The 25666-nt window shown below is 47.8% G+C and overlaps 1 protein-coding gene across 1 annotated transcript in view; it reads right to left on the reverse strand.

Annotated features, from left to right (window-relative positions):
• LOC106751657 (fat-like cadherin-related tumor suppressor homolog) overlaps positions 1-25666 on the reverse strand; it is a 245961-nt gene that overhangs the window by 41514 nt on the left and 178781 nt on the right. Inside the window, exons 3-4 of the mRNA XM_014632622.1 lie at positions 5796-5902; positions 5192-5396 (exon numbers count right to left, since the gene is read on the reverse strand). Of these exons, the coding sequence (XP_014488108.1) occupies positions 5192-5396; positions 5796-5902 (312 nt within the window). The remainder of the gene's footprint in view (positions 1-5191; positions 5397-5795; positions 5903-25666) is intronic.

The raw sequence follows: 25666 nt of genomic DNA on the forward strand, positions 1-25666 counted from the left end.
GGGGGGGGGGGGGGGAAAGGGGTGAAGAGAAAAAGAGCATTTTATCGAGATTATTTCCCTTTTCTCTCTCTTTCATGACGGGCCAAGATTATCTATCTTTCGCGCAACGACGGTGCGTTTTGCTCGGACGTTTTACGAAATTTGCCTGTGCCCGCATTAGAGAAATCGCGAGTTTGCCGGCGCGCATAAAAAGCCGAAGGGTTGATCAAACCCTTTCAGATCGCCAGCCGAATCCATTCGTCCAATGATATCGTTGTTGAATGCAGGAGATTTACCCTAATTAGGCGCCGTTGGAAATTCTATTGACACAACAGCGTTTCTTTTCGCGCACACGCTCGTGAAATTTGTACTTCGCCAGGTGGTATTATTACATCGTAAAAGCCACAATTACAGAAGATAAACCGGGCCCGGCGCACGCGCCGCATAATAACGCTAATAAGGGCGTGGATGTACTACGGTGTAAATCGTAAAGTACGTGCATGCGATATACCGTGACGCGTTATATTTCAGTATGCATTCGCGGCGCGTGATGGAGTAGCTTTTTGCCGCGGGAACTGACCTTTTCCATCGTCGTCTCCCGCGCGACGTTCCGGCAGATTAAAAAAACCCACCACGTCCTTGCTTGTTATCGGGCGGTCGCGAAAATTGATCGAGAGGCCGCGGTCGCGGATGATTGATGGCGCGCACGGAATGTGCGCGCGGAGCGAAAGAGGCGGCCACGCGTGGCGAAAGCGAAGTGATGCATTAATCGAGTGATCCGGTGATTTAATTGCGGAAACGAGCCTCCCCCCCCCCCCTTCCCCCNCGGCCGGCTGGCCGGTCTGTAGCGGCGACTCTTCCTGGAAAAGTTGCCGACGCTTTTACGCCGGAAGCTCTTTAATGAGAGTCGCGAAACGACATTAAAATAGAGGTCGCGTAACAAACGGGGAAGATGACGATCGTCAATTTTCGATCGGTAGATTAAATAAGAGGGTGGAAAGGTTTGTACTTGTGAGAAATCGCGAAAATTTAACTTGTCACTGCAGGTGTTTAGGAATTAATCGAATATAAAATACCCCTCCGCAGACTATTTATATTATACATTAGTGATGAAAAAAATCTGTAGGAGAATGATAAATATTAACGTATAGAGCAGCCCGATATAATCCCGCGAAGTGTGTTGTAGTTTTGCAGAGACTGCGAGTGCTCATCCAGTTGACACTTTCAATAGAGACAAACGGCGCTATACTTCCAAAGCTTTCCCCCGCAGATCGAACTAAAAAGAGATGTTCGATAAAAATCAACAGAATGACAGAAAAAAAAACATTCTTTTTACTGCAAACTTAAATAAATAATATTTTCCAAGTGTGTTTAGTTAAATTTGCGGAGTATTTTATAATTTTTAATTAAAAAATATATATCTCGATATCTTTATTCGTTCCTGAGTTATGTCTGCAATATTGCGGGATGAATCGAGTAGGAGCTCCATATGTTAATGTATTTTAATTTCTTAAATATATTTCCGTCATAATTACATAATCATATGATTTTTATCATAATTATATGTAAAATTATAAAAATACCCTACGCGAGAGGATTTCGTATTTAATTAATTCCTATATCTATAGTAACCGGCAATAGTTAAATTTTATCGATTTTTCATCAGAGTTCAAAACTTTTCATCTCCTATAAGACAAACAACAGGCGGAAGGCCAGGATGGCCTTTATTCACACGTTGAACGACCATTGATGACCAACACTGTGACACTCTTATCCCGCGCTTACCACGTTGAATTGCGAATTGTATAATGAATTGCATCCAGTTTAATTGCAAGATTATGTGTACGTTACAGCGACTTGCCTTGGTCAGCGGGTGAAAAAGTGGCGATATCGTCGGGGTTGACGTGAATACTGTCGTAAAGTTTGGGATTACAGCGGGAAAGCGATCGTCCTTTACGTCGCACGAAGGAAAAGAGACAAAGGAAACCACCCGTGGTAATAGTTTACTCGAAAACATTGCCAACGCGACTACTACCGTAAACTCGCCGGTCCAATTACGTACGAAACGGACCTTAAAGGACGCGATTTCCGCGCATCCGGCAGTCCATTCACGGTGGCTCTCGCAATACCGTAATTAGGAAAAACCGCGAATCCTTTCCCGCGGCTCCGTTTACACGCGCTCTCAACTAACAAAGCGCGATATCGCCCGAGTAAATACGAACCGCGGGCGGGTTTTGCGCGATACGCGCGAAGAGTCGTCGCGCGTTCTTCGTCGAGTGTGAAAAATTTTCTTCAATAAAGAATATTGCACAATAAGAAGAAAGAAATAGTCTCTATTCCCGTGCAAAAATTAAAAGATCATTCACGAACCTCCAAATAGGCGCAAACAACCCTCAAAGAGAGTCGAAATAACATGAAAATTTCGACTCGAGTCGCAACTGAATGGACGACAGCGATAAATAATATGTTCGCGGGCCGAGTGGACCGAGCGGTCCGCGATAAAATCGACGACAATGTCTCTTCTTCGGTGCGGGAAAGCAATTTGGCTGGTATTACACGGAATTTGGTAGCTGTCCGTTGCATTACGCGCGGTAATTGCTGTTGGCGTGGCGGCATCGCACCGAAGCTGAAACTGGGACAGAGTCGGGTCTAATAGTTTCCGATACAAGATCGGACTCGTGTATTCGCGAGCACCCACACGTCTTCCTGCAAAGGGTTCGAATTTGATCGAACGCCGCTAACTGACTGGCGTCCGGTTCCTTTCGTACGCTCGCTCTATGTCGACACGTGTGTGAGTGTGTGCGACGTGATGATAAAAAGAAGAGCGCGTCGTCAATTCCATCCATCTCTCAGAGTGAGAATAAACAAATAAACACCGACAGCGAAGGAATCGTTCGGAAAAGATTTCAAATAGTTCTTTCAAATGGTTCTTTGTAAAATTTTTTTTTAATAGCCAAAAGAGTCATCCTTAAAGCCCCAAAGTTGTTGGAATTTCGGAAATTGTGAGGCTGAAATGTGAGGCTGAAATTCCACACAGGTTCATTTGTGATCGCCGTTGCGCCGATAATAACTCGGTGACATTTATCACCGATATTATCGACCCGTTGCAGCGAAGTACTTCCGCATCGATGTAGGACAAAGAACGACCGCATACCGTGTGTTTCATCCGTCCGTTCTAAGGCTCGTCCGATGATCGAATGTCTGCCCTCGCATGTGAAATACGACGGGTCGCCGAGCCAAATTCCGCACAATCCTCGAACATTAAAAGTTTCCGCGGATGGATACGCGGGGACGCTGGATTGACCAGCCGGCGAAAGGGGAATTTTCCGAGATCGGCCGACAACGATGAATACGGCGATCAAGCGACGACTGACTCTTTTTCATCGCGCTGACTTTTCATTTTGCGTGATATCGATTGCGAACGACTTTCGAAGAATGCAAGATGCGTATTGTTCGTGACGGGCCGGATGCCAAGAATTGAGACCGCTGCAATTTCGACAAGGGTCCAGATTTCCATACCGTGGACGGTAATAAACGTCGCAAGCGGGTCCATTCAATAAAAAAAATGTCGAAGAACACTTTTATGGCTCCTCAACTTAAGAGGCCTAGAAAGATATGAAAATTCTGCAGAAAGTTTTATCTGAAATTTTCCATTAGATATGGTAAAACAAGGTTAGCATACACTCATCGCATTTACGTTGATATCGTGCTTGCATTTACGTAAGATCTGCGTGTGCGAGAAATACAAAAAGGATAGCGTGATCGCCGTCAAGTAACGTGACATTTTGAAGATCGCTTCCACGTTATCCCCGGCTTATCAAATTTGCCAGCGACTTTGGCATCTCCTTAAAGGCATTTAAATCCCGCCCGCTCGAGAATCCATTCGCCGCGCATTACTTACCGTTCTGCCATGCGTGTTCGTAGTTCATACATTATTTCGTCGCACTAAACAACGTAACGCCGCCTCTTACGTTATTTATGGAGGCTCTAAAGCCAAAGGCACGACGCTGTCCTAGATCTAACGAGCCCGCGAGATAGGCACTCTCATCGTTTTATAATCCCCGAGCGTCTCTCACGCGAGGAGGAAGGCTAAGCGAAACGATAAAGGACTGATGAATATGGATCGACATTCGATCAGTCGAATTTGCATGTACGGCTACGTAAGGCGGAAACGACGTATCTTTAGACACTTTTATATGTCGCCCTATTACGGACGGAAACAAGTCGTTGGAATGAATAAAGGTGTTTATTGTTCTCCATTGCGCGTTATCTTAACGGTAGTCGGTCCCGCGAATCTATTTTCTCGGGAATCTTTTCTCCCAACTGTCACTGCATATCAATCGAAACAAGAGCTGCACAGATGTAAAATTAGAAGAAGATCGACCGAGGTTGAGATACTAAAAGTCAAAGTTGATGCAGGCCGGCGCTATTACGTTCACGTAAAAACGGCTTTCGACATCACGCTTTTATCCCTGACGAACAAATCACTCTTACTCGACTTGAATGAAAAACGAGAAAACGATAAAAGACGCTTGTAGAAATATTATTGAAAAATTACGAGATCATCGGCTGGCTAGTTTTTCAGACATCGATGTGCAGCAAAGTGTACAATTTCTGTACGTGACAGGTTGAAATACGTGACAGCTAATCAGTAGAGATATTTGGCAACATTAAACATATATTTCCCTATATTTCCGTTCACCGTCTCTCCCGTGAAAGCGCCAATAAAACGATCACTTTGACTTCAAGCCATCGGTGATGCAAGTTGCACATTCGTCGGGGCTCGTCTATTTTATTACGACGACGAGCGATTGAGAACGTGCCGTGTGAACCATACATAAGCTTGCTCCGTTTGATTGATCAACGACAAAAATTGGTAATTCGATGACAGACCTTTCGCCTTTATCCGAAATCTCATTACCGGCGCGTGCGTGTTGAGTCGGCGCCGCAATATCGGATCCACTCGTGAGGAATCAATATTTCGATCGTCCGATTCGGCCGGCTAACCAACGGCTAGACTGAAATTCTTTTCACGGAAGAAGCCAATCTGCCGCTCTTCCGCGTAACGGATCTATTAAAACTCTCGTCCGGCAAAATTGACCTCATTACCGGCGCGGGTGCGGCTAAAGACCCGTCGTCCTGATCCCCTGTCTCCCTCCCCCTCTCTTTCCCGCGTATTATTTCGCCGACACGATACCGCCGCGGAACTTACCGGTGGTGGAGTTGATGAGAAAATAACCCTCCGGATTGCCGCTGCTGATGGAGAAGACGAATCGCTGGGGCGAGGCGTCGCGATCAAAGGCGCGGATCTGCAGGACGCTGACGCCGGCGGGCGAGTTCTCCGGCACGGAGGGATAGTAAACCGGGAGCTCGGTCAGCGGCGTGTTATCGTTCTCGTCCAGCACCTCGACGTAGACCTGAGCACGAGAGCGGTCTATGAATCATTCGCTAAATAAAACGTCAGTCGCGATTTATTCGCGCGAGCGAAGGAATAAAAGAAAAGAAAACAATCCACCGACGCTCGTTTGTAGCTTCTGGGCGCGTTATCGTACACAAGCTTGTTTCAAGCAGCTTTTAACCGCTTCCTCCCCTCTCCCGCAGCCCCTCGTGGCCCGTCGAGTGGGCAGGAAAACGCGATGCGAAATAACGTCGGAAAATAGAAAGCGCGAAGTCGATTCGGTAAACTCGAAGAGCGCCGGGCTGAATAGTTCACCGGTTGCGAGTGACAGTGTCGGCGTTCGTGTATACTTCGAAGGTGCCCCGTTTTTCCCGTCTGCAACCCCGTTAATTTACGAAGTCTGATTGCCGAAACTTACTTGCAGGCTCGAGCTGAGCGGCACCACTCCGTGATCTTGGGCGTAAACCGTCAGCCAGTACCCCCTCTTCGTCTCGACGTCGAGCACCACCCTGGTCCTGATGTTTCCTGCAATGCAGAGAGGGAGAACGGCGCAAATTAACTCGGGGAACTAGAATGCGCCCGGCGAGCGAAACCAGCCGAATTAATACCGCGAGATCTCGTGTCTCCGGCGATTTCGCAATCATTCTATTCATTTCGCGCAATCGGTCGACTCACACACACACATCTCGCCTGGCGGCGCGCACAAATGAAATATATCGCAGGTGCGAGCCGGTCGGGCGGCTTTCTCGGCGGAAACAACATTAAAAATCAAAGTAATCGCCGTATCGCGACGACCCTTCGACCCGGCCGATCGAAACGAACGGAAGGCGGCCGGTTCGCGTGGAAAAAGGAGGCGGTATTTCCACCTTGTACCACCGGCCGACAACATAAGAGAGCCGGGCGGCAGCACGTCAACGTTGTAAGTGTTTATGTACGCCAGAGTCGCCGAGCGGCAAAAATCCAGCCGCATTCCTGCCGTTAACACATCTCGCATCTCGGTGAGTAACAAGCGTGCGGCTCCCGCGGTGGAGTTTCCGCGTGTCGTCGCCGGCTTTTTGCCGCGAGACCTCGCGCCGGATGCACCGGCGGTTTCTTGCGACCGATATCCCGCGCTCCTTCCCTAGCGATTTGTTTATCGGCTGTGATTAAAAAGGACGCGCTAACGGACGCGCGAGGTAAGCGCGTTGCCCGAGATTATTTTGTAATTCGAGGGAGGAGAGGAGGGGCGATTTGCTTTGCTCGCTTGCGAGAGAGAGAACGCTGCCGCGCGATTTGTAACGCCGATAATCGGCGTCTTCCTCGCGAGTCCGCGTTTCGGCCGTTCGCATTGCCGTGCAATTAGCGAGACATCGACTACTCGCCGTTTCATCGATCGCCGGCCGGGATAACGGATCGAGTCTACCGGAGCGTGTAATGAGCGCTAATTAGAAATCGGGATTCGCAAAGATCGCGGCCGCATATCATAAATTGTTGCATTCCACCGAGAAAGACGCTCACCCGTTTCGCTTGTGCATTCACGATCGCTCAGCGAGCGCGCGTTAACGCTTCACTACAGCCCGAAGGCTTATTAATAGACTTTATACATTTGCTTTTAATACAGCTTCGACACTTTTCTCACGATGTAGTTTGGAGCTCGTTGCCGAGGTCCGATAGAACTAGTTTTTGAGTAATTCCTACAAGTTGTCCGAGTAGAAATACGTCTATATCGGCCTGACGTGAAAGCTAGTAGTTCGTTAATACACGTTCAGATTAAATTTGCTAACTCGTTACTAGTTCATTACTGGCTGATTATTCATTAAAATATGGAATTGGTTTTGTGACCTGGCCGCTACCTGGCCATTGCATATCAAATATGGTAGAGTAGATGGCGTCGTCTATTCCAAAATATATAATCTAACTACTATATTTCCGCTAGTAGTATTTAAAAACGAAGTAGCGAATCAAAGTACCGAAAGTACGTTTTCCCTAAAAAATCTTCAAAAGTAGGAACGAGCACTTTTGTTTGCAGAAAAAATGTTATATTATACATTGCGCGTTACTTTTTTCAATAAATAACGAATAACGGTAACGGTAGTTATTTTTCAAAAATAACTTTTCTAACCTTGGTAAAAACCCAGGATGAGGGAAACTACATTCATTAACTCCTTCATTTTACTACATTCATTAACTTCTCTCTCTCTCTCTCTCTCTCTCTTTCTCTCGAACCTTTTTAATTCTACAAATATAATTTTAATTACTTAAAATTTAATTTTAATTTTACTTTGAAGCTATAAATGCTGTCGATATTTCGATTATTAAATTAAATTCGCACGAATATTAAAAATAACCTATTTTGATATTAAAAACAGCGGAAACGTAAATTTAAGACCATTACCAAGGTCGAAGTTGAAGTACATCATTAAAATTTGACCTATTTCGCTATCTTAGCTCCTACTGCATTATATGCGCACCGGATGAAAACTCGGTAACAAGAAGTGTGGAAAGTGGACAAGAAGAAATGCTGTCTCTCTGTTATCATAATTGAGAACATTCGTGTGAATATTCAGCCGCATTAAAACTGGGCTGAGATAATTGAGAGCAATTAACCGAGCAGAAGCCTTCAAATAGGAATCTTTCTGTTCCTACAACCGAGCAACTCGTCTGGCAACTCAGGCAACGGAAAATTCAATTACACCGACGGAATTGGTTTTTCCGCGCTAGAATTCAAGGTTTAACATAGGAACCAAAATTCCGATTCGGAGAAGGAAACCGTACGAACCGGAATTGAAATCCAAGTGTAGCGTCGGCGCCGGTAGGGGAGACTCGAAAAGCGAGAAAAGTTTTATGATTCGTTAACCTCCCATTATTTCTCGAATAAAGCCAACCGTTCTCGCCTACATTACACGTGTGTATTATTATTAATACATGTGTAATTAACGTTTTCGCTGCTTTTAGTATCCAAAAATAGCTTGTTGTTGAATATTCATGGGAATTTAACAATGTGTGTCAGTGCGAGAGGACTTTTTAATTCTGTGCAGCCAGTATAACGAGCAATTGTACCGGCAAATTTGCGATAAAACGGGACGACTCGGAACAGGATTCTCTTAAGATCCCTGGTGCGCGAAGCGTACGACGGGGCTTTCGATTCATCCCGCCCGTTTCCTTACGCAGCTTTCCTGCTGCCGTGCACAGATCCTAGTCGCGATTCTCGTTGCAGCCTGCTTGTCTGCCGTCTGTCCGCTCCGAGTTGGCGCGCATGACGGCCGGAAAAAAGAGATACACTGTTTTCCCCACAGTTTTCCTTACGTTATAAATCTCGTACCCAGCGTGCCCGTCACCCCAGGCTCGCCGTTACTTCGGCAACAAACTTCGCCGGTCGAATCCCCGGGGGGAGGAAGCGGTGGGGGAACGCACTTCGCGCGCATAATTAACAGCGATGCATAAAACGGGCAGCTTTCCGCGGATTTAGGCGGGAGAGAAACGTGCTCCCTTCGAGCAGCTCCGACTCGCTTTCCGTATGCCGTGGGAATAGTTAAATCTTAATTAACCGCAAACGAACGTCGTCATATAACGCCGTACCGCGCGCTTCGTTCCTCTTTCTCTCTCCCCCCCCCCCCCCNCCCCCCCCCGGCCTCTCCCAACCTTTGCATCCTCCCACGTCGTTTAGCCCTGCATTATCCGCGTCTCTTCTGCGTCCGTTCAACTGTGGAAGAAGCGGATGAAGACACGTGCGGTGCTTAATAGCGCGGCCGAGAGCCGGCGAATGTATTAAATTTAGTACCGTAAACGCGACTTATACGCAGCAGCCTCCGCCTCCGTAACGTATAACGGGAGGAACTTCGTTAGCGGCGAAGAGAGAGCCGCAATGTACGCGGGGAAAAGTCGGGGGGTGGAGAGGACAGGTTGCGGGATTGCAAAAATGAATTTTCCCGCGCGACGCCGTGTAATTCTCAGGAAGGAAAAAGCGCCCGAATAGTCGCGCGTCTCCTCGCGACGGACAATCCGCGGCAGCACGAAGATGCAGATTTTTCCGGCGCAGTCAAACACCGTCGTTTTCTCCCCCCCCCCCCNCTCCCTCTTTCCCGCCTGATTTCAACAAAGTTTGAGTGAGTAAATATTCATTAAATGCTCATGAATAAGGCAGATACTATAAATTGATAAGAATAGGATGCCGGTTCGGTCCTGAAGGGAGCTTCGTTCATATTTCTGCACTTGTTCCGCGAGATCGCGCGGATTCGCGGTGCTCCTCGCGGCGGTGAGATATCGCGGAAATACAATTAATAAATAATGTATTAATTATTTATAAATCAAATTTGGTGAATATTTGTCGAACAGATATTTGCTTGCTGCAACGAAAATAATTTAGTTCCATATACTAAATACAGCAATACGGGATTACAATATATACGGAAGACGAAACTAAATTATTTGGCCGCAATAATCGAATATTTGATCGGCAAATATTCGCAAAATTTTTACAGTACTTGTTATCAAATTCTTTTTCCGGTGTTGTTCCATGTTTCTCAGTAAAATATTGAACTCTGTTATAAAATAATTATTTGCACGGAAATATGCGATAATTTTCATGAAACGATCACATATTTTGATGAAGAAGCGTTGCCAACTCGCTTCGATGTATAAATTGTACACATTCGACAGAGCTTCAGAGCCCGGAAACGAAATGACATGTCGATTCCGCTGATTTTCCTCTACGTTAGGGCCGCGCGACTGTGCGTGGGTATTGATTTTCCGCGGAAAATGTTGCCTTTTTCATCTTCGCAAGGCGCGCTCCTCGTCGTCGCAAACCCGCCGTTGCATCTATCACGAGTTTTGCGCGTATATTTCAAATTTCTGGGATTGCAATGTCCGAGGTAGAGATGGAAGTCCTCGCTAGAAATTACGTTACGATTTCATGCTTAGAGAGAAACGCTTGCACTTATTGCCGGACTACATCCTTTGTAGATCCAGCCTTACGATGCATTCCCGAGCGCGCTGCGGAGTGCAGAAAAATAAGCCGGATCGCGACAGCTGGTTAGTAATTCTCCCGTGCGCGCTACGTGTCAGCTCGTAAGAAGTCGGCGTCGTTTCGAGACGGCGGTAAGGGCCGTCCTCTCATCGCACGACTTCGAGAGAATTCGTTTCCGCGCGACTCTCGCCCTTTGTTCGAGTAACGACGACGAAGCTGCTCTCGGCGGAAGCGCCCGGGGAAAGAACGGTCGATGGCTTTCCGAACGTGCAGCTGTAATCGAAGCCTCGGTCGTTTAATTTTTGGCCTCCTCCTTCTTCCCCTCCCGCCCGGCCCTTTCATCCGGTCTTAACCGTCCTTCTTCGTTGTTCCCATCCTCCCCGAGAAATTTCTCGGGGTCTTGACGCAGCCTCCTCGTGTCCGTCGTCGTGATCGTTAACCCAGATTCGTCACTGATACTACTTTCAGCATTAACTCGTTGGCGATGTGCCCCGTGGATGCCCCCGAAGCGTTAACAACGGCTATCGTCGGCCCCCGGCTGATCATCGAGTCGAGAGGTGATTGATGCTCGATATCAGGGATTAATGAACGCGGAAAGAGAGCCGAGAATTAATTATACCAATCGGGATCTGCCGTCACCTATTATCGCCGAACTACGATTCATCACGAGTGTCTTAATTATTTATCGACGCGATCGCACCGTAATTATTTCGGAGGAGGAGGCAGCGGAAGGAAGCCGAATGTGGAACGCTGCCGCGTCAAGAATAGATCCAGTGCAATTTCGAGCGAGTATTCGCGAACGTCTCGAACTGCTCGGAATCTCTTTAAGCCCGCTAAAACGGTCGTCCTTTCGCGATATCGGCATTCATTAAACCGTAATCTCAGCTATTATTAAACGCGACAAAGTTCCGCGAGGAGTTCGAGCGTGGAGAGTCAGGGGGGTTAATAGAGGAAGTCGGTGGATGAAGGTTCTTGCGAAACACTCTTCCTCGTAAGATTCCTTTTCTCACCGTCTGCACTCCGTGCGTGACGCGAAAAATGTCACATCGTAAAAATGCAATGCTTCAAGCGGCGTCGTCGAGAAAAAAAATTGGAGAGAAAAGACCCGAAATTTTGGTCCTACGTTGTGTAATTCCGTGTAATTCCGAAACACAAGAACTAAGATTACGAAATAGGTTCAATTTCAATTCTATTAATGTGATTTATTTCAACTTTGCACCCTCGAGATTCAGATTGCCGGCGGCAAATATCGTCAACGGTTCGATTGGAACGCGTTTCCGCGAGGAAACTTTCGAACGATTAGATCCGAGTGGATGCGTGGATACGGGAATACAAAGGCTACGATATAGCTTTTAAATTACGACTGCAGGCACAACGGAAAGGCGATGGGCGGAGGTCCGTTTCGGGTAAACGGAATTCGCTGTTAGACGGAGGTATGCTCACCATTTCGGCCGGATAAGCCAACTTATTGACAATAATACGTTCGTTTGTCGGGAAAGGTCGGGTCTAGAGGGCGCGCGAGTTAACACAAGAATTATCGGGCTAAATATAGCAATAAGAAGGGAGGGGGGAGGGAGGGGATCTACGCTGATAAATAACATCGGAAATCAATCCTACGGCGGGATTTGGCACGAACCAATTATATCCTCGGGCGAACATTCCGCGGGCACGTTCTTCTTTTATGATTCTTGAAACTTTTCCGCAGCCCAGGACTTGGCGGTACTCCTCCAACAAATTATTATACCTCTAACTCTACGGAGATGTCCAATCTTCTTGCATCGTGCTCCCCCCCCCCCTCTTCGTGGAGATAAACGGTTCCACGTTTTACCATTTTCACTGGTTTCCAACTTTTATACGAATACTACCTACTAGACGTTCGCCTTTATCTTTATAGCCCCTTCCGATAGCCGGGGAGCTTTTGTGCCAATTTAATCAGCACTTTTGTCGAAAATCTACGCGAACTAATAAGGAAATATCTCCAAGGATTACGGATAGCAAGGTTTCACATCGCTCGCGAAAGTGTTCGTTTTTTTACTAATGATACATTACAATGCGATTTATATCTAGTAAGGTATATAAAATATTTCTGTTATTTCCGTTCGCTTTGTCTCGAAGAGGAGCAATCGTTCGGAACAATTGCCCTTTTTCCCCGTTTTGTGAAATATGAAAATCTCGTACAGCAGCAATTTAACTCGCATATATCAGGAATATCCAGCGAACGCGCAAAATATGCGGGACGTTGTCGTAATTATTGTTATTATTACGAAACACCGCGAGTCTTGTGCGACTGGAATTTTAATATGGCGTTGTATCTACACGTTTCAACTAATCGATAAATTTTCCCCGATCTCACTGTTTGTGCTCTGCAGTTTCTCGATACCTATTTACGTGCAATCACGATTTTCCCACCGTTACCGAGAGACTTCCGCCGTGGAACGTGCAATAAATTTAACAATCGTTGAGTTCGCGCGCGCTCATTGAAAATTTACGATAAGAAATACGATAACCCTTCGAAAACGGAAATCGCTCGAGTAGGTGAAGCAAAAATTTCACGCGAAACTAGTTCGCGCGAGGTTTCCTCCGAAGTTACCGAAAGTTTCGCGTCGATGTGCGAGAGCCAGCGCCGACGATTCTCCCTCCAGTTCGTGATATGCGTATCAGATAGAAAAGTTCTGAAGTGTGGCATACAGTTTGGAAGCAATCGAACCTAAGCAGTTCAAGAAGCTGTGAAAACCGCTTTGCAGCAGGCGTTGACACGCAAGCAGCACGGAGACGCCTTGCAACTTCCTTCATTTTCCACTTCCTGCAGCAAATACCATCGAAAGAATACAACGATCCAAGTATACAAGAATACGCCGGCATCCTGAATTCCATTTGTGTCCGTCCGCGAAAACGTTTTTATTTTCTTCACGAACATGGAAATTCGCTCTTCACGTCTCAAAAAGAACTCCACGGCGATCGAACTTTTTTGTTGCATACCAGTTTGGATATTTTTTCAGGTATTTCGAATATATATATATATATATATATTTATATCTTTTGTAAGATTTTCCTCTATGACCGCGATTCCGCGAACGTTGAGCTGCGTTAAAATTCAGTTAAGACAATTAAGAGTAATTAACCGAGCAGAAACCTCCCACAGAAATTTTCCAACAACCAAGTTTTCGTTTGGTCCCCGAAGCAACGGAAAATTCAATTCACACCAACGGAATTGTCCGTATATGCAGTACTGTTTTGGCTATGAATGTTTCGATCTTTGGGAAAAATTACCCGCGTGTAATGCGTGACGATACAACATTTATGGAGGGAGGTGGGCGTTGATGGATGTAAACGAGCGGCTCTCGTCGGCTCCGTCTCTCTCACGAGTGCTCGCGGAAAGCTATTCCGAAAATGATGATCGCTGCCGCTCTGAGGTCGTCATTAGCCAGATTAACAGTGGGGAAACCGTTCTGTGCCCGACGCAAGGAGCCAGTTACCAGGAATTATGTCGGTTAGGGTGCCGTAGGATCCGCCTTCGTCGTGTACCCTTCGTCTTCTTTCGCCCTCCGTCGGCGCTTCCACTTTCCTGACTATCCCTCCCCCTACCGTTCTCTTTTTATCGCCCACCCCGAGAATCGCTACTGTTCTCGCCTCGAAAGGAACGTAGCTCGCGATTAAAGACAACTATCTCTCTCTTTCTCTCTCTCTCTCTCTCTCTCCCTTTTTCTCGTCCCTTCTTTTTCCTCTTCACCATCAATCGCTGTGAGAGTCAGGGTTGAGAATTAATTTGTACCTTTGAGATTTGTGTGTATGTGTGTGTGTGTGATGCGCGGAAGCGTTTCGCGAGACGACGTTCGCGCAACATTGTATCTCGAAGACGACGATCCTCGCGAGTACATCCGTGAATTTTCCGACACACGCAAATAATACGGATGGTAATCACGTCGGACAAGATTCGATCAAGCCCAGATAAACATTGATTGGCAAAAGGGCGCTCGATCGCGGAATCAATTTGCAATCGCGCAATACGAAGTATTAATTCGCGCATCGAACGTTTATCCGGGCATGCATAAATGAAACGCACGCACTGGGACCGATTTCTATCAAAGGCTCGCGCAGCTTTTCCCCTCCCATCCGACGTGTCCATTTTCCGGCCGGCAGTTGTGTACCTGAATGCCTTACAATTTATTTCGGCCCGACCCCGTCCACCCCGCGCCCAACGTTCATTACGTAGTTACTGGCATTCCATATTTTATGAAACGCGGAATTGGATTTTTGATCGAAATATTCCGTGCTCGGGTTTATTTCGCCGTGTATCGTAACGAGTCTTGTTCACGTGCGTCGCACCTAAGTGAAGTACCGACGCACGCGGGCGCGCCGTAATGAAGAAATCCGCACGTCGCGTGTCCCTCGCGGTGTGATACATTTATTACGAGCGAGGAAAGAAAGGGGAGAAAAGGGGAGAAAGGAGCGGACGGTTCTCCACGTGGCCGGCGACAGGGGTCGAAGTGCTCACGTGTGTAAAAGCATACCATAAAAGCGCGCGACATCCGAAGGGTCTTCCTTCCTTCCTTGGCCGCGGAAAATCGGCCCACGTATTGCGTTCAATCCCGAATACGTAAAGAAAGACGTTACCGCGAGACGTGTTTCGGGCGAGCGGCTTTTATTTCGGAGATACAATTTCGGGGAGTGGTTTCCTCCCTCCCGCTTGATTGACACCAGCTTCGCGCGGCCGGAGAGAACGACTCGCTCGCCTGCGATGTCTCCGGACCGTTCGGTGAAAATTCCACGGTGACACGCGAGGAAATCGCGAGAGCCGTTGTACACCGCCGACGTGTAAATGGTCTCTCCTCAGTCTTTAATGCGCGCTCTCACGTAAGCGGTTTCCGTTCGAAGGGAACGTCGTACATCGAGAAAGAGAGACCCGTGTGATCTGGGTCGCGTCTTTGCTCGTCGCCGCGATAAGAGACGACCAGGATCTCGATGGGCAAACGATCGTCGGTTCACGTGGCGCTCGCATCTACGTGGCGAGTCCGTTCGCATTCTAAACGCTGATACGGTCGGCCGTATTCCTGCCGTGACGCCGTCGCGTTGACGATGACGCGGCACGTTCTTTATGCGCGCGAGAACGCGCTGGGCGCACATGTCTCGTTGGCAGACGGTGAAAAATATCCCGTTGGGACGAATTAGCGACACGTTAATTTCTGCTGTTAGAACGAAGTGAGCCTTTTCTTGGATTTACTAATTTGTCCTCGCGGAGAAATCATTTGTAGACTCGGCGGGATAACCCAGCGAATGTCAGTGTTCTTAACGAGTCGTTTCGCTGCTCCATACCGACAGATCATGCTGCAGAAAATGATTTTTCGCCGCGTAGGACAGCCCTGATCGTGCCAACTAATCGGTAATAGAACGTCCATTTGTTCCCTATTCATTCCCAAACCCTCCGACCGATCTGGACGAAATTTGTTACTCCCTAGGAAAATAGACCACCACGAAACTCGAACGTCCCGCTCGAAACTTCCCTCATATTCTCATTCTCTTGACGCTTTATAATAATTTACAATTAACGCGTTGCATAATCAAGTGTCGCTCGACCTGACGCAACGAAAGCTAACGTCCTAGATATAAGAAGCCCGTGCAACGTGCGTGCAACGCCCGGATAATTTAAGCTGGTAGTTCGGAATTTCAGTCAGTTCGCCGTAAGTAAGTGAAGACATCGATTCCTCAAAGACGCGGCAGCCCGCGGACTTACGCCGCTCGTGAAGTTAGAAACTGAATAAAAATGCTAATTATCAGAACTTTTAACGAAGCAGACTCGCCGGCGCGAATGCGGGAGCTGCGACGGCCGTCACTCCGTGACGCGATTTCCGCGCGTTGTAACTTCAGAGAGGCTCTCACGCGGAAATAAATTACGCCTTTGATGCGCGGAACGCGCGTAAATGCGCCGCCGTACACACGTGTGTGTGTGTGTGTGTGTGTGTGTGTGTGTGGGCTCGCGCGCGGACAATTAATTTGATTTCACTCGGAAGCAGAACACATTACCTCGCCGGCTACGCGTCCTCGGCAAACCGGCGCTTACTTGCCCGGCGTTTTCACGTTGCTGCGTGCGGATAATCGGAAAACGCTCGCGCTATTAGCGCGATGCATTACAGACGGCGCGCAGCGGAGCGTGCGCGTTAATTCGGCCGGCAGGCGCTGCCAAACGAGCCGTTCGATCATTCGCATCCGTCGCGACGATGAATCCGCGCGCGGAATTATCGCTGACGGGAAAGTAGGCGCCGGAGGATTCGCCCCTCCTCCCAGTGGGATCCCGGGGGTTGCGACTGCACCGGAGAATCCCGTACGACACGGGGACGGTGGGCTTCCGACAAACCGTGTTTCTCACCTGTGACTGATGGCCCACGTCCGACGTGACACGTGCATGTGCCGCCTTTCGCCGAGTGTTCGTCTGTATATGTACGCACGCCAATCTGGCCAGGACGAACGACGGACGGACGAGACCCTGGTGTAATTTCGCCGGGACTCTGAAGGGGGGAGGATCGTCTCTCTCCGGGAAAATCAAAAGGAGCGAGCGACAGCATCTCCGAGATAATATCGCGACACGCTGCTCGCGAGGACGTGCCCGGGGTTGCTTCGTCCCGGAGAACGTTGGAAAAATTCGCTCTCTCGCGCGCGCGAAATGTGACACCAGGGAGAAAGAGGGACACCGCTTTCCGATCGGATCGCTGAGCGAGCCGCCGCGTGTCGCGCGGCTGTTAAGGCTGCCCCACAACCGCCTCGTAACAGTGTGAGCATTTGACTGAAGTTCGTCAAATTTCATGTCCCTTGACTGTCTACAATAGCTTAGGGTATGACCCAAGACGGGGGGGGGGGGGNAGACTTAATGCACTGCTTCGTTCTGATTGGTCGACGTTACGCTGGAGGAAGCGTAAGAAGTGAAGACAATTCGACCACACGGGGGAAAAGGTCGGTTGAATTAGTGTTGCGAAATGACGACGAGGCATTTGGATTCGAGGAAACGATTTTAAGGATTATTAGGTAAGGATTTTCTCTCTCCTCGCCGCAGTCATCTTGATTAATGATGTCAGAAATTTCACGGACTTTGTGGAGAATTTATATGGGTAAATATGATAAAAAAGGCTCCCTCAGTTGGGAAGGAAATAATTAACTTCGCTTACGATCTTACGGTCGCGGTCTGAAAAAGGGCCTTTACGATCTTACAGACTTACACCCTTACGGTCATTGTAGAACGGCCTTTAGACCGTGTCGGCTTCCCCCGGCATTTTAACTCCAAATCCGCTTAGGAGGGTTTGACTGGCGCGACGCGGTCTTCTCTATTCCGCCGGGTATCCTCGATGGAGCCTCATCAACGTTCGCCGATAATTGGCGGGATTGGCAATATTTCTCGCCGGTAATTAAGTTAAATCAAAGCCTTACGTCGGCGGGATAGAAAATATTCCCTCATCCGGCGCGGATTCCATTGTACGCCGCGGAGATTATTCTCGGGTAGCTGCGAGTACATCGAACGGGCTCCTCGTCCACCCATCTCGTGTTCCAGTCTCGTGCCAATTAGGATCCTCTGATCCCGGCTGGCGGGCCGCTCGTTAATTAAAAATATCGCGGACAAATGCGTTTTCGCCGCGGCTAAATTGATTTCGCTTTAGCCCGCGACGCGAGTCGACGGAGGGAAGAGAGAAAGGGTGTGGGCGAGGAAAGAACGACGGGGACAAAGCGGAACGAAGCGGATAATTGCGGAAAGATAGCTCGGCGAGCAAATTGGAAAATGCGTGCGCCAATTTAGGCGCGGCCGGCTCGTTCTCGCCCGCGCGATCTCCCTTTCGGCTCTTCGTGTCGCCGAGGAAAGGCCGGCCAAAGCGGACGGATGATTGCCGTCACCGATTTGCATCGCGATAAAAGTGGCTTCTCGATCATTTGTACCGACTAGGTAGGTATACTCCAAAATTGTGTAAGGGAAAGATGTTGTAAGGCCGAGTTTCTAATCCCCGTTTGAAATTTTCACTCGGGCCTGACTGTACAATTTTTCCACTTGTGCGCGATTACAGATTACAAATACAGAAAATTGCCTTCCCGGTTATTTCACAGTTTTCCTTTTACGCTTCCGCTTCTGCGCCGAAAGCGGCGACAATGTCGCGTGAGATCCGACGACGGTGCTCGTAGACGCGGAAAAGGGGGGAGGATTACAATTCGTTCTGTATGATATAAGGCACGCCAATGTTGCGGTGTAACATTAGCGAACGGGCTTCGCGGGTACGTCGCGTGTAAAGAGGTGAAACATGAAAGGTGGTTAAGCTGACAGATGAAGGGGATCGCGCGTCCGGCTTCGCAGCTACCGTTCGTTCAAACCACTCCTATTCCTTGGGTGGTCTTTTAAAGTGCTCCGACTTGCGAGAGATTTGCACGGTTCGGTCGAACGCGACGTGACCCTGCGTATCCCCTTTTTCTTTCTTCCTTTCTTTTCCCCCTTTTTTTAAATCCGTTCGTTATCGTCATGCAACGACGAATCTGTCGGAAAAATTGCCTTACGCACATTGCACGCCAGGAGACCACGGTTTCATCGATATTGCTTTTCGGGAATAATGGGGAAAATATAATCGATACAATAGTTAGAAGCATTCATTATCTTAAGGGAGTATCGTATTCTTAAAGATTGAAAAATTGATTTATTTTCAATCATTAATGACTCAGAGAACGAGAAAATGTTCGCAATCTTGAAAGCTGATTCATTTTGCTCCACAATGAAAATGGTACGTGGTGGTTTGAACATTTCCTGTTTCCATTTTTATCCTGAAACAATAAAGAATCAGCTTTTTCAAATTGCAAGCGTCTCAATTTATTTGGCTTTGAGTTTCAAAGTAGGCCGATTCGGTTTTTCTCAAGGGCACTGATTCCCCCTTTAACAATTCGAGTGCGCCATAGAGATCGTAATGCATTAATTGGTAAGAAAAGACGTTCCTTGTGGAACAACTATTAATTGCTGCAGGAACTGATTCGAAACATCATCGCGGTGGCGAAATTGAGTTCCCGTGGGCGAAACTCATCGATGCTCTTGCATCTCCGAACAATCGAAAACGTCATTAACGAGAGCACGCGGAATTGCATTGTATTGTTGTCGAAGAAGGAAGGGGGGGGGGATGCACCACCGGCGTACATTCAACGATCATTCGGTGGTATTAATTGTGCTCGTTAGAGCGATGACGGGGAACGACGAAAGTAGCTGATATCGGATCGTTAGCGCGGAATTAAACTTGACTAAATTCTAATCTCGTGTAACGTACGCGCATCCTTGTACCTTAGTCGCCGTTAAATCCCATTCTCGAGAAAATACCTCTAACAGAAACGCGATAAGACCTGCGAAATCTTGCGGATCTGCGCGGTAGAGGAAGGGCTAGATTTACCGTGTGGATTTTTCCCCGTTGGATTTCCAGAGCTACCGGGAGAGATTTATTCCCGCGAATCAGACAGCCCGTCGCGCGACGAAACACACGACAGATTTTCCCCGAAATCTCGGGGGGAAATTTTCTTATTTATTTTTTACTTCCTTCGATATTCCGCGATAGCGACCGGACGACGGGGGGATAAAGTTATTTTAACTTAAGGGGGTTCAACCACCTTGTGAAATAAACCTACAATGTATGCGTAATGCAAAGGTTGATCGAACCAACAATAAGTAGCAGGAATTCCAATAAACTGTACCGTATTGTTTCCGAGCTATTTAATTATTAAACTTGCACAGTGCAAGTATATATATATCCAATATATCTCAAAATACAACAAATTTCTCCCAATTTAACATACTTGCACGTAAGACCGAAAAAAAGCTGTCGTAATAACGAAATAAAAATGAAGAAAAATGTAGATCTTACGATGAGAATATTCGTGAAATCGATGATATAAGAGAAACATGGTAACATCAGATATGGAAAGTTAGCGGCAGGTCCGAAATAACTTCACAATATCATTTCTATATTTATTAATTTCACATTTATCATTCACATGTTAATAATAACTACTGACATTTTAATTTCTATTCACAACGTCCATGCATTTCCCAATTTACATGAAATTAAACCGGTCATTTATCAAATACAGCAACGAATACGTTTTGTGTTTCTTTTCTTATTATTGATGCTCACATCGAATATGAGTCTTGCAACTTTGATTTTGTCCTTCCTTAAATATCTGATAAACTTTAAAATAAAAGACGATTACACGATGATTATAACATTTACGAATTTTACTTCACTAATATTGTTGCGCAACATTTTTCTCTCATTTTGAACATTTCATTAAAAAATTAAAAAAATAAAATACTCATTGGACGAGAAAGTGACGCTTAAACCTCCATAACTGTTTTCAAGCGAGAAGGACGACTGGAAGGGCGATTTTGATCTCGTCTTAAATATTAATCCTACGGCTTAGCTTGCTTGGCACCCGTTTCGAGGATAAAGCTACGCAACAGTGCTCGTCGCACTCATCCGGCACGCTTGTGAGACTTTCATCAACATCTCGTCTACATCCTTCCCGTCGACATTCGCTGACGGGGATTCGCGAGTAACGAGACACTTCCTATTCGTACAGTTTCTTCGGGAGCCTCGGATTTACTCGAGCGAGCGCGCGCAAGCAACGATTCGCGGTTGCTCGCCCGTTGAATAAAATCGACATCGATCGCGCATCACGGCGCCATTGTCAACGATCCGTGCTTCTTGCTGCATCGATTCCGATGCGATACCATCGGCGTATGCAAGAACGGCGCGCGGAATGCGGAATGCACTCCTCCGGAAATCGAAACGGACGGCGGATTCTATGCAGGATGTCCTGAAGAACGCGCGTATGCTCGACGGAACTTCTATTCTTCGCGTGCATTGAAACCTTCTTCGCGATACCAAAACATTTTACTTCCCTCTTTTCGATTAATTCGTAATAACGAAGCGTCTCGGCTGAGAAGAGCTCCCCGGAAGGTGACGCTGTAATATAATTAATAATATCGAAAATTGGAGCGTCGCATGCGCGGCAAATGGAACGCGAATGAATTTCCACTCCATTCGCCGGGGATTTCTGCCCCGAAATAAAATACCGCTACGGGTTCGCAAGTTCCGCGGTACGTCCCGTATATCTTGCGTCCCGATAGCGTCCGCCGTCCGGGATTTATTCAGCGACGGTGCAACATCCAAATTCATACGAATCAGTTGCACGAACGGTTGCCGGAACGATAGCCGGCCGCGCGGCGGATTTTTCGCGAGAGCGAAGTGACTACGAGAGCCTCGCCGTCGGCTCCGTTGACACGAGAGATACGCGCGCGCTCGTCGTGTGCGAATAAATTTCCCCCGGCTTTTCTCTTCGCCGACCGCGTTTCGGCCGTCCCGTTGGAATAAGGCGCGGAAACGCCGCAACGGGACGCCTTCCGGAATTTATCATCCTTAATAAAACAGAGCGAAAATAGTGACACGCAAAATGATCTTCGCGCCGGACGAATAGGTCCGCGAATAGTTCCACCTTCCCCGGTCTGAGTGATCGTAGAAATTGTAGCGCGATCCTTAAGGGATTATCCAGCAGGATATCAAGTCCATTACTTTTCAGACACTTAACCAACAATCATTTCCACGAGGCGCACATCGGAGCGGATTTCTTTCTTTCGCGTCGCGTCATATTCTTCAGGGCCGAGCGTTTCGCAAGACACGTTGGGAGATAAAATTGGATTTGCGACGGGCTTTTATTTTTAAAACGCGAAATTGAAGCGCTAATCGCGTAGCGGCCGGGGTCACGCGCGGTAATAAAATCCGAATTACTTCCAAAGGGGAAAAGGGAAATAGTAAAGTTGTTACGGGGCCAGCATCGGACGGAGGCGCGTCGGGGTTAAGAACTCATTTCCGATTTAACGATCGGACGGGCTCGCCGGCGTGTTTTACAAGCGGATATTGCCGAAATTTCAGTGCCGCGTCGGGGAACGAAATAAAATGTCTCAAACCGTTCATTGTCGGGGGAGCTTGTTTTCACGTCGTTTCAAACGTTCCAAATGGGAATAACGCTCTACGGTAACAGAAGGCGAACAAATATATTAATATTATCAGCGCCGAACAATAATTTGGAAAAATTTACTACGTAATCAAACATGGATTACATACTAAACTGATCGTGTTGAAAAAAAAAAAATACATATGTATACATTTACTTCTTCGATAAACCGTCGTTGTTTGCGATTACATTAGCGAGGTGAATGGCCAATTCGTAATAACGCCGGAGACACGTCGGCCGATGTTTTCGCGCCATATGCAAATATTTATCCCGTCTAATTTTAACGTTACCTGACACGCGTCAAGTGACACACAATGTGTATCCCAGGCGACGAGGGAGGTACAACGTTGCATTATGAATTTGGCAGCGTGCTGCGCGCGACCGATGAACAATTTCCAGCGTTATCTGGATTTACCGGCGATTCTCTCTCTCTCTCTTTCTCTCTCTTCCTTTCTTCCTTTCTTTCGCTCAACGTTGCGCGAAAAATGACCAGATTATTGAGGCATGTTCTTTCGGACTTTCGTCCCCCCCCCCCCGCGCGAAACGCATAACATTGCGCCGCCTAGACGCGATTTATCGTGACAAATTGCTCGGCGCTGCGCGCCGAATTACAATCCGACGAGGGGGGTGGCAGCTTTATCGCTTATAGGCGGAAGTTCCGGTTATGTAAGGCCGCCGCCGCACGGAGGTGGTTTCCCTCGGAGCGTTTGCTCTTATGTAACTCTCCTTCTATGAATCGATAATACGGTTGCCTTAACTAGACACGCCTCGAGTGGGCCTTAATCGCGCCCTCGCGGCTTCACGCTGGCGAAATTCAATCGACGCTGATCGTTACGGGGAAGCCATTGTAACGCGGCCGCGATTGATAGTTACGTGCCATTCGTCTGTCCTTCGAGGGCAATTGCTCGTTATTCTCCCGATCTGTCGTATGTAATAACGCGCGAGTATCGAGGCCGGGTGAAAAGAAGTGTGGGAGCGCTTCTTGGAAGAACGATAATAAGAATAATGAAACGTTGAAAGAAAGACAAGAGAGCGTCTCAGCGCGCGAGGAGGATGATTTTACGCCGGTGAATCAACGTTACACGACGTTCGAACCGAGCGGATTCACGCGGGATTACACGATCCGCATTTAAATAATAAGCGTTCGTCGCAAGGGATAGAATTGCTGGCGCGATCGCTAATTGAATTGCAGCTCGGGAGGATCTCGTCCATCTAACTTCGCGCTCCGAGAAGTTCATTCATCGGCGTAAAGTTGTCGCAATTCCGGCCGGATGAAAGCGACGTCGGATGAACGTGCACACGCTTCCCGTGGAAGAAGGGGACAGCGTGTGAACGAGCGAGCGAGAGAAAGAGAGAGAGAGAAAGAGAAAGAAAAGAGTTTCCCCCGCAGCGAGACCGGAATAAGACCGTAACGAAGAATCTCGACGACACGTTTAGCAGCTCTATCGCGCCTGATGTCGTTACTCGCGCGACTAATTGGCTCGCTGGCAAAAAGCAATATTGATGACTGGAACGTGTGTCGTCTTCGGCATCCCTCCGCGCAATCGCATCGTCTCCACCGGGGAGCAACCGGTTACCATTTATTACTTCCCAACATCCGCATTATGTTATCTCCGCGGAATCGGCGATTGCGTCCTGCAACCGTCCGACCGATGCTTGCACGCCAAAAAACGATTCGGTAATATCGGCTAAATCTCATCAGCTAATCTCGCTAGCCGTCTCGCTAATATTAACAAAAGACTTGTCTAAAGATAAACTTATATTGAGATTTTTCAGAGGAATACACAGAGAAAGACCAACAAAACCGAAGCATTCGGTTATTCCGGATATTTTGATCCAGTTCTCGGTTACATTGGGAACATGAAACCCATATCCGGTGCATAGACTTTAGTTATGTTTGACCTCCTGTGTCTAATTATTTCTCTGAATGTGAAAGTTTGCGACCCGGAGGGTTTGCGCGGGTTCGAAAAATTTGATATCGCGCGCGAACAGAATCCGCGAAATTGAAAGCACGGCTTACCAAGCCGCTATTGATCGCGCGTTATACTTTAATGTGGGTTTGTACAAACGTGATCATTGCCCGGGAGCTTTAAAAACGCGCAATCACGCGTACGCCGGGCGCTCGGAAAGATTCTCGGGATTCAAAGCAAGTCAAATTCAGTTACGCACACCGAGTTTTCATCACTTTTAAACGTATTTGTTTATTTGCCGAGCGAGCGAAAACAATTTTCTGTTTGCCTTTCGGAACGGAGGGAACTTTATTTTTTCTGTTATTTTATTTTTTTAATATACCGAAAATATTTTATTTGCCCAGTTTCCGGTATCGGAGTGGGTCCGTCCACTGATCCAGCCGTCGGCGTCTATCCCGAGATTTAGCGATATCGTGGGATTTACATCAGCGGCCTCGCGGTCATCATGTTCGCAACGACGCGAGGATAGGAAAAAAGTTCGGGACCCGGTATTACAAGTGTATCCGTCCCCAGAATCGCCCTCGGGCCGGACTCCGTCGCAAAACGCACGGGGAGGCAATTTAAGACGGATTTGAAGAGAAGTACGTTCTCTACATCGCGGTTAAATCCTCGGCAAGCGCGACTGACACTTGGGCGAGGAGGATACGAAACACGTGCGCATCCATGGACAACGATTCCCAAACCGTAGCGAATTCAAAAGATGCCTACATTCTGTTCTAATCAGAAACTCATTCCGGATCTGAGAAATATGATGAGAAATCGCTGTGCAGATAGCTGGAACAGGGTAGGTCTTTCGGTTTTGTCTCGTTAGACTTAGTTCGGGACGAATCGTCGTCCAGAGGTGTTCACGACTCACGTCGACCCCGAAGACGAGAGAAACGAGAAGCGGAATCGACCCGCTGATCGCTCGTTGTGTCCGCACGGTGTGCGCGTTTTTCGCGGCGCGCATCGTTCAGCTCTCGCTCGCTCGCTACGAAAGCCCGGCAATTTCGCGCCACCGCGCAATCAAGGCAACGGAGCGCAAAAGCAAATAACGCGGACGCGAAGTCGCCGAATAAAAAGTGCGTAACCAACGTCCCGAGTAACGACCCTTTAAAGCCGTTATTACCGGACGATTAAGTACTAAAAGACAGATATATACCGCGAGGAATGCGAGAGAGGGCCGCGCGGCATTTATGGCGGGGTCGTAAAAAAATGGTCGGGGCCGAGAGGGCGGGGGAGGGAGGGAGGAACACGCCGGGAATATATATTCCCGTCATTTTTATCCCGGCCTGTGGAGGGAAAAAAACCTTCGAACCTTTCGGAGAGGCGGCGGGGGAGAGCCGGGAGGATATAGAGAGACACTTGCCGTCGGGATGTACA

The sequence above is a fragment of the Dinoponera quadriceps genome, unplaced genomic scaffold, assembly GCF_001313825.1.
Source record: "Dinoponera quadriceps isolate SergipeBrazil2010 unplaced genomic scaffold, ASM131382v1 scaffold115, whole genome shotgun sequence".
NCBI lineage: Eukaryota > Metazoa > Arthropoda > Insecta > Hymenoptera > Formicidae > Dinoponera > Dinoponera quadriceps.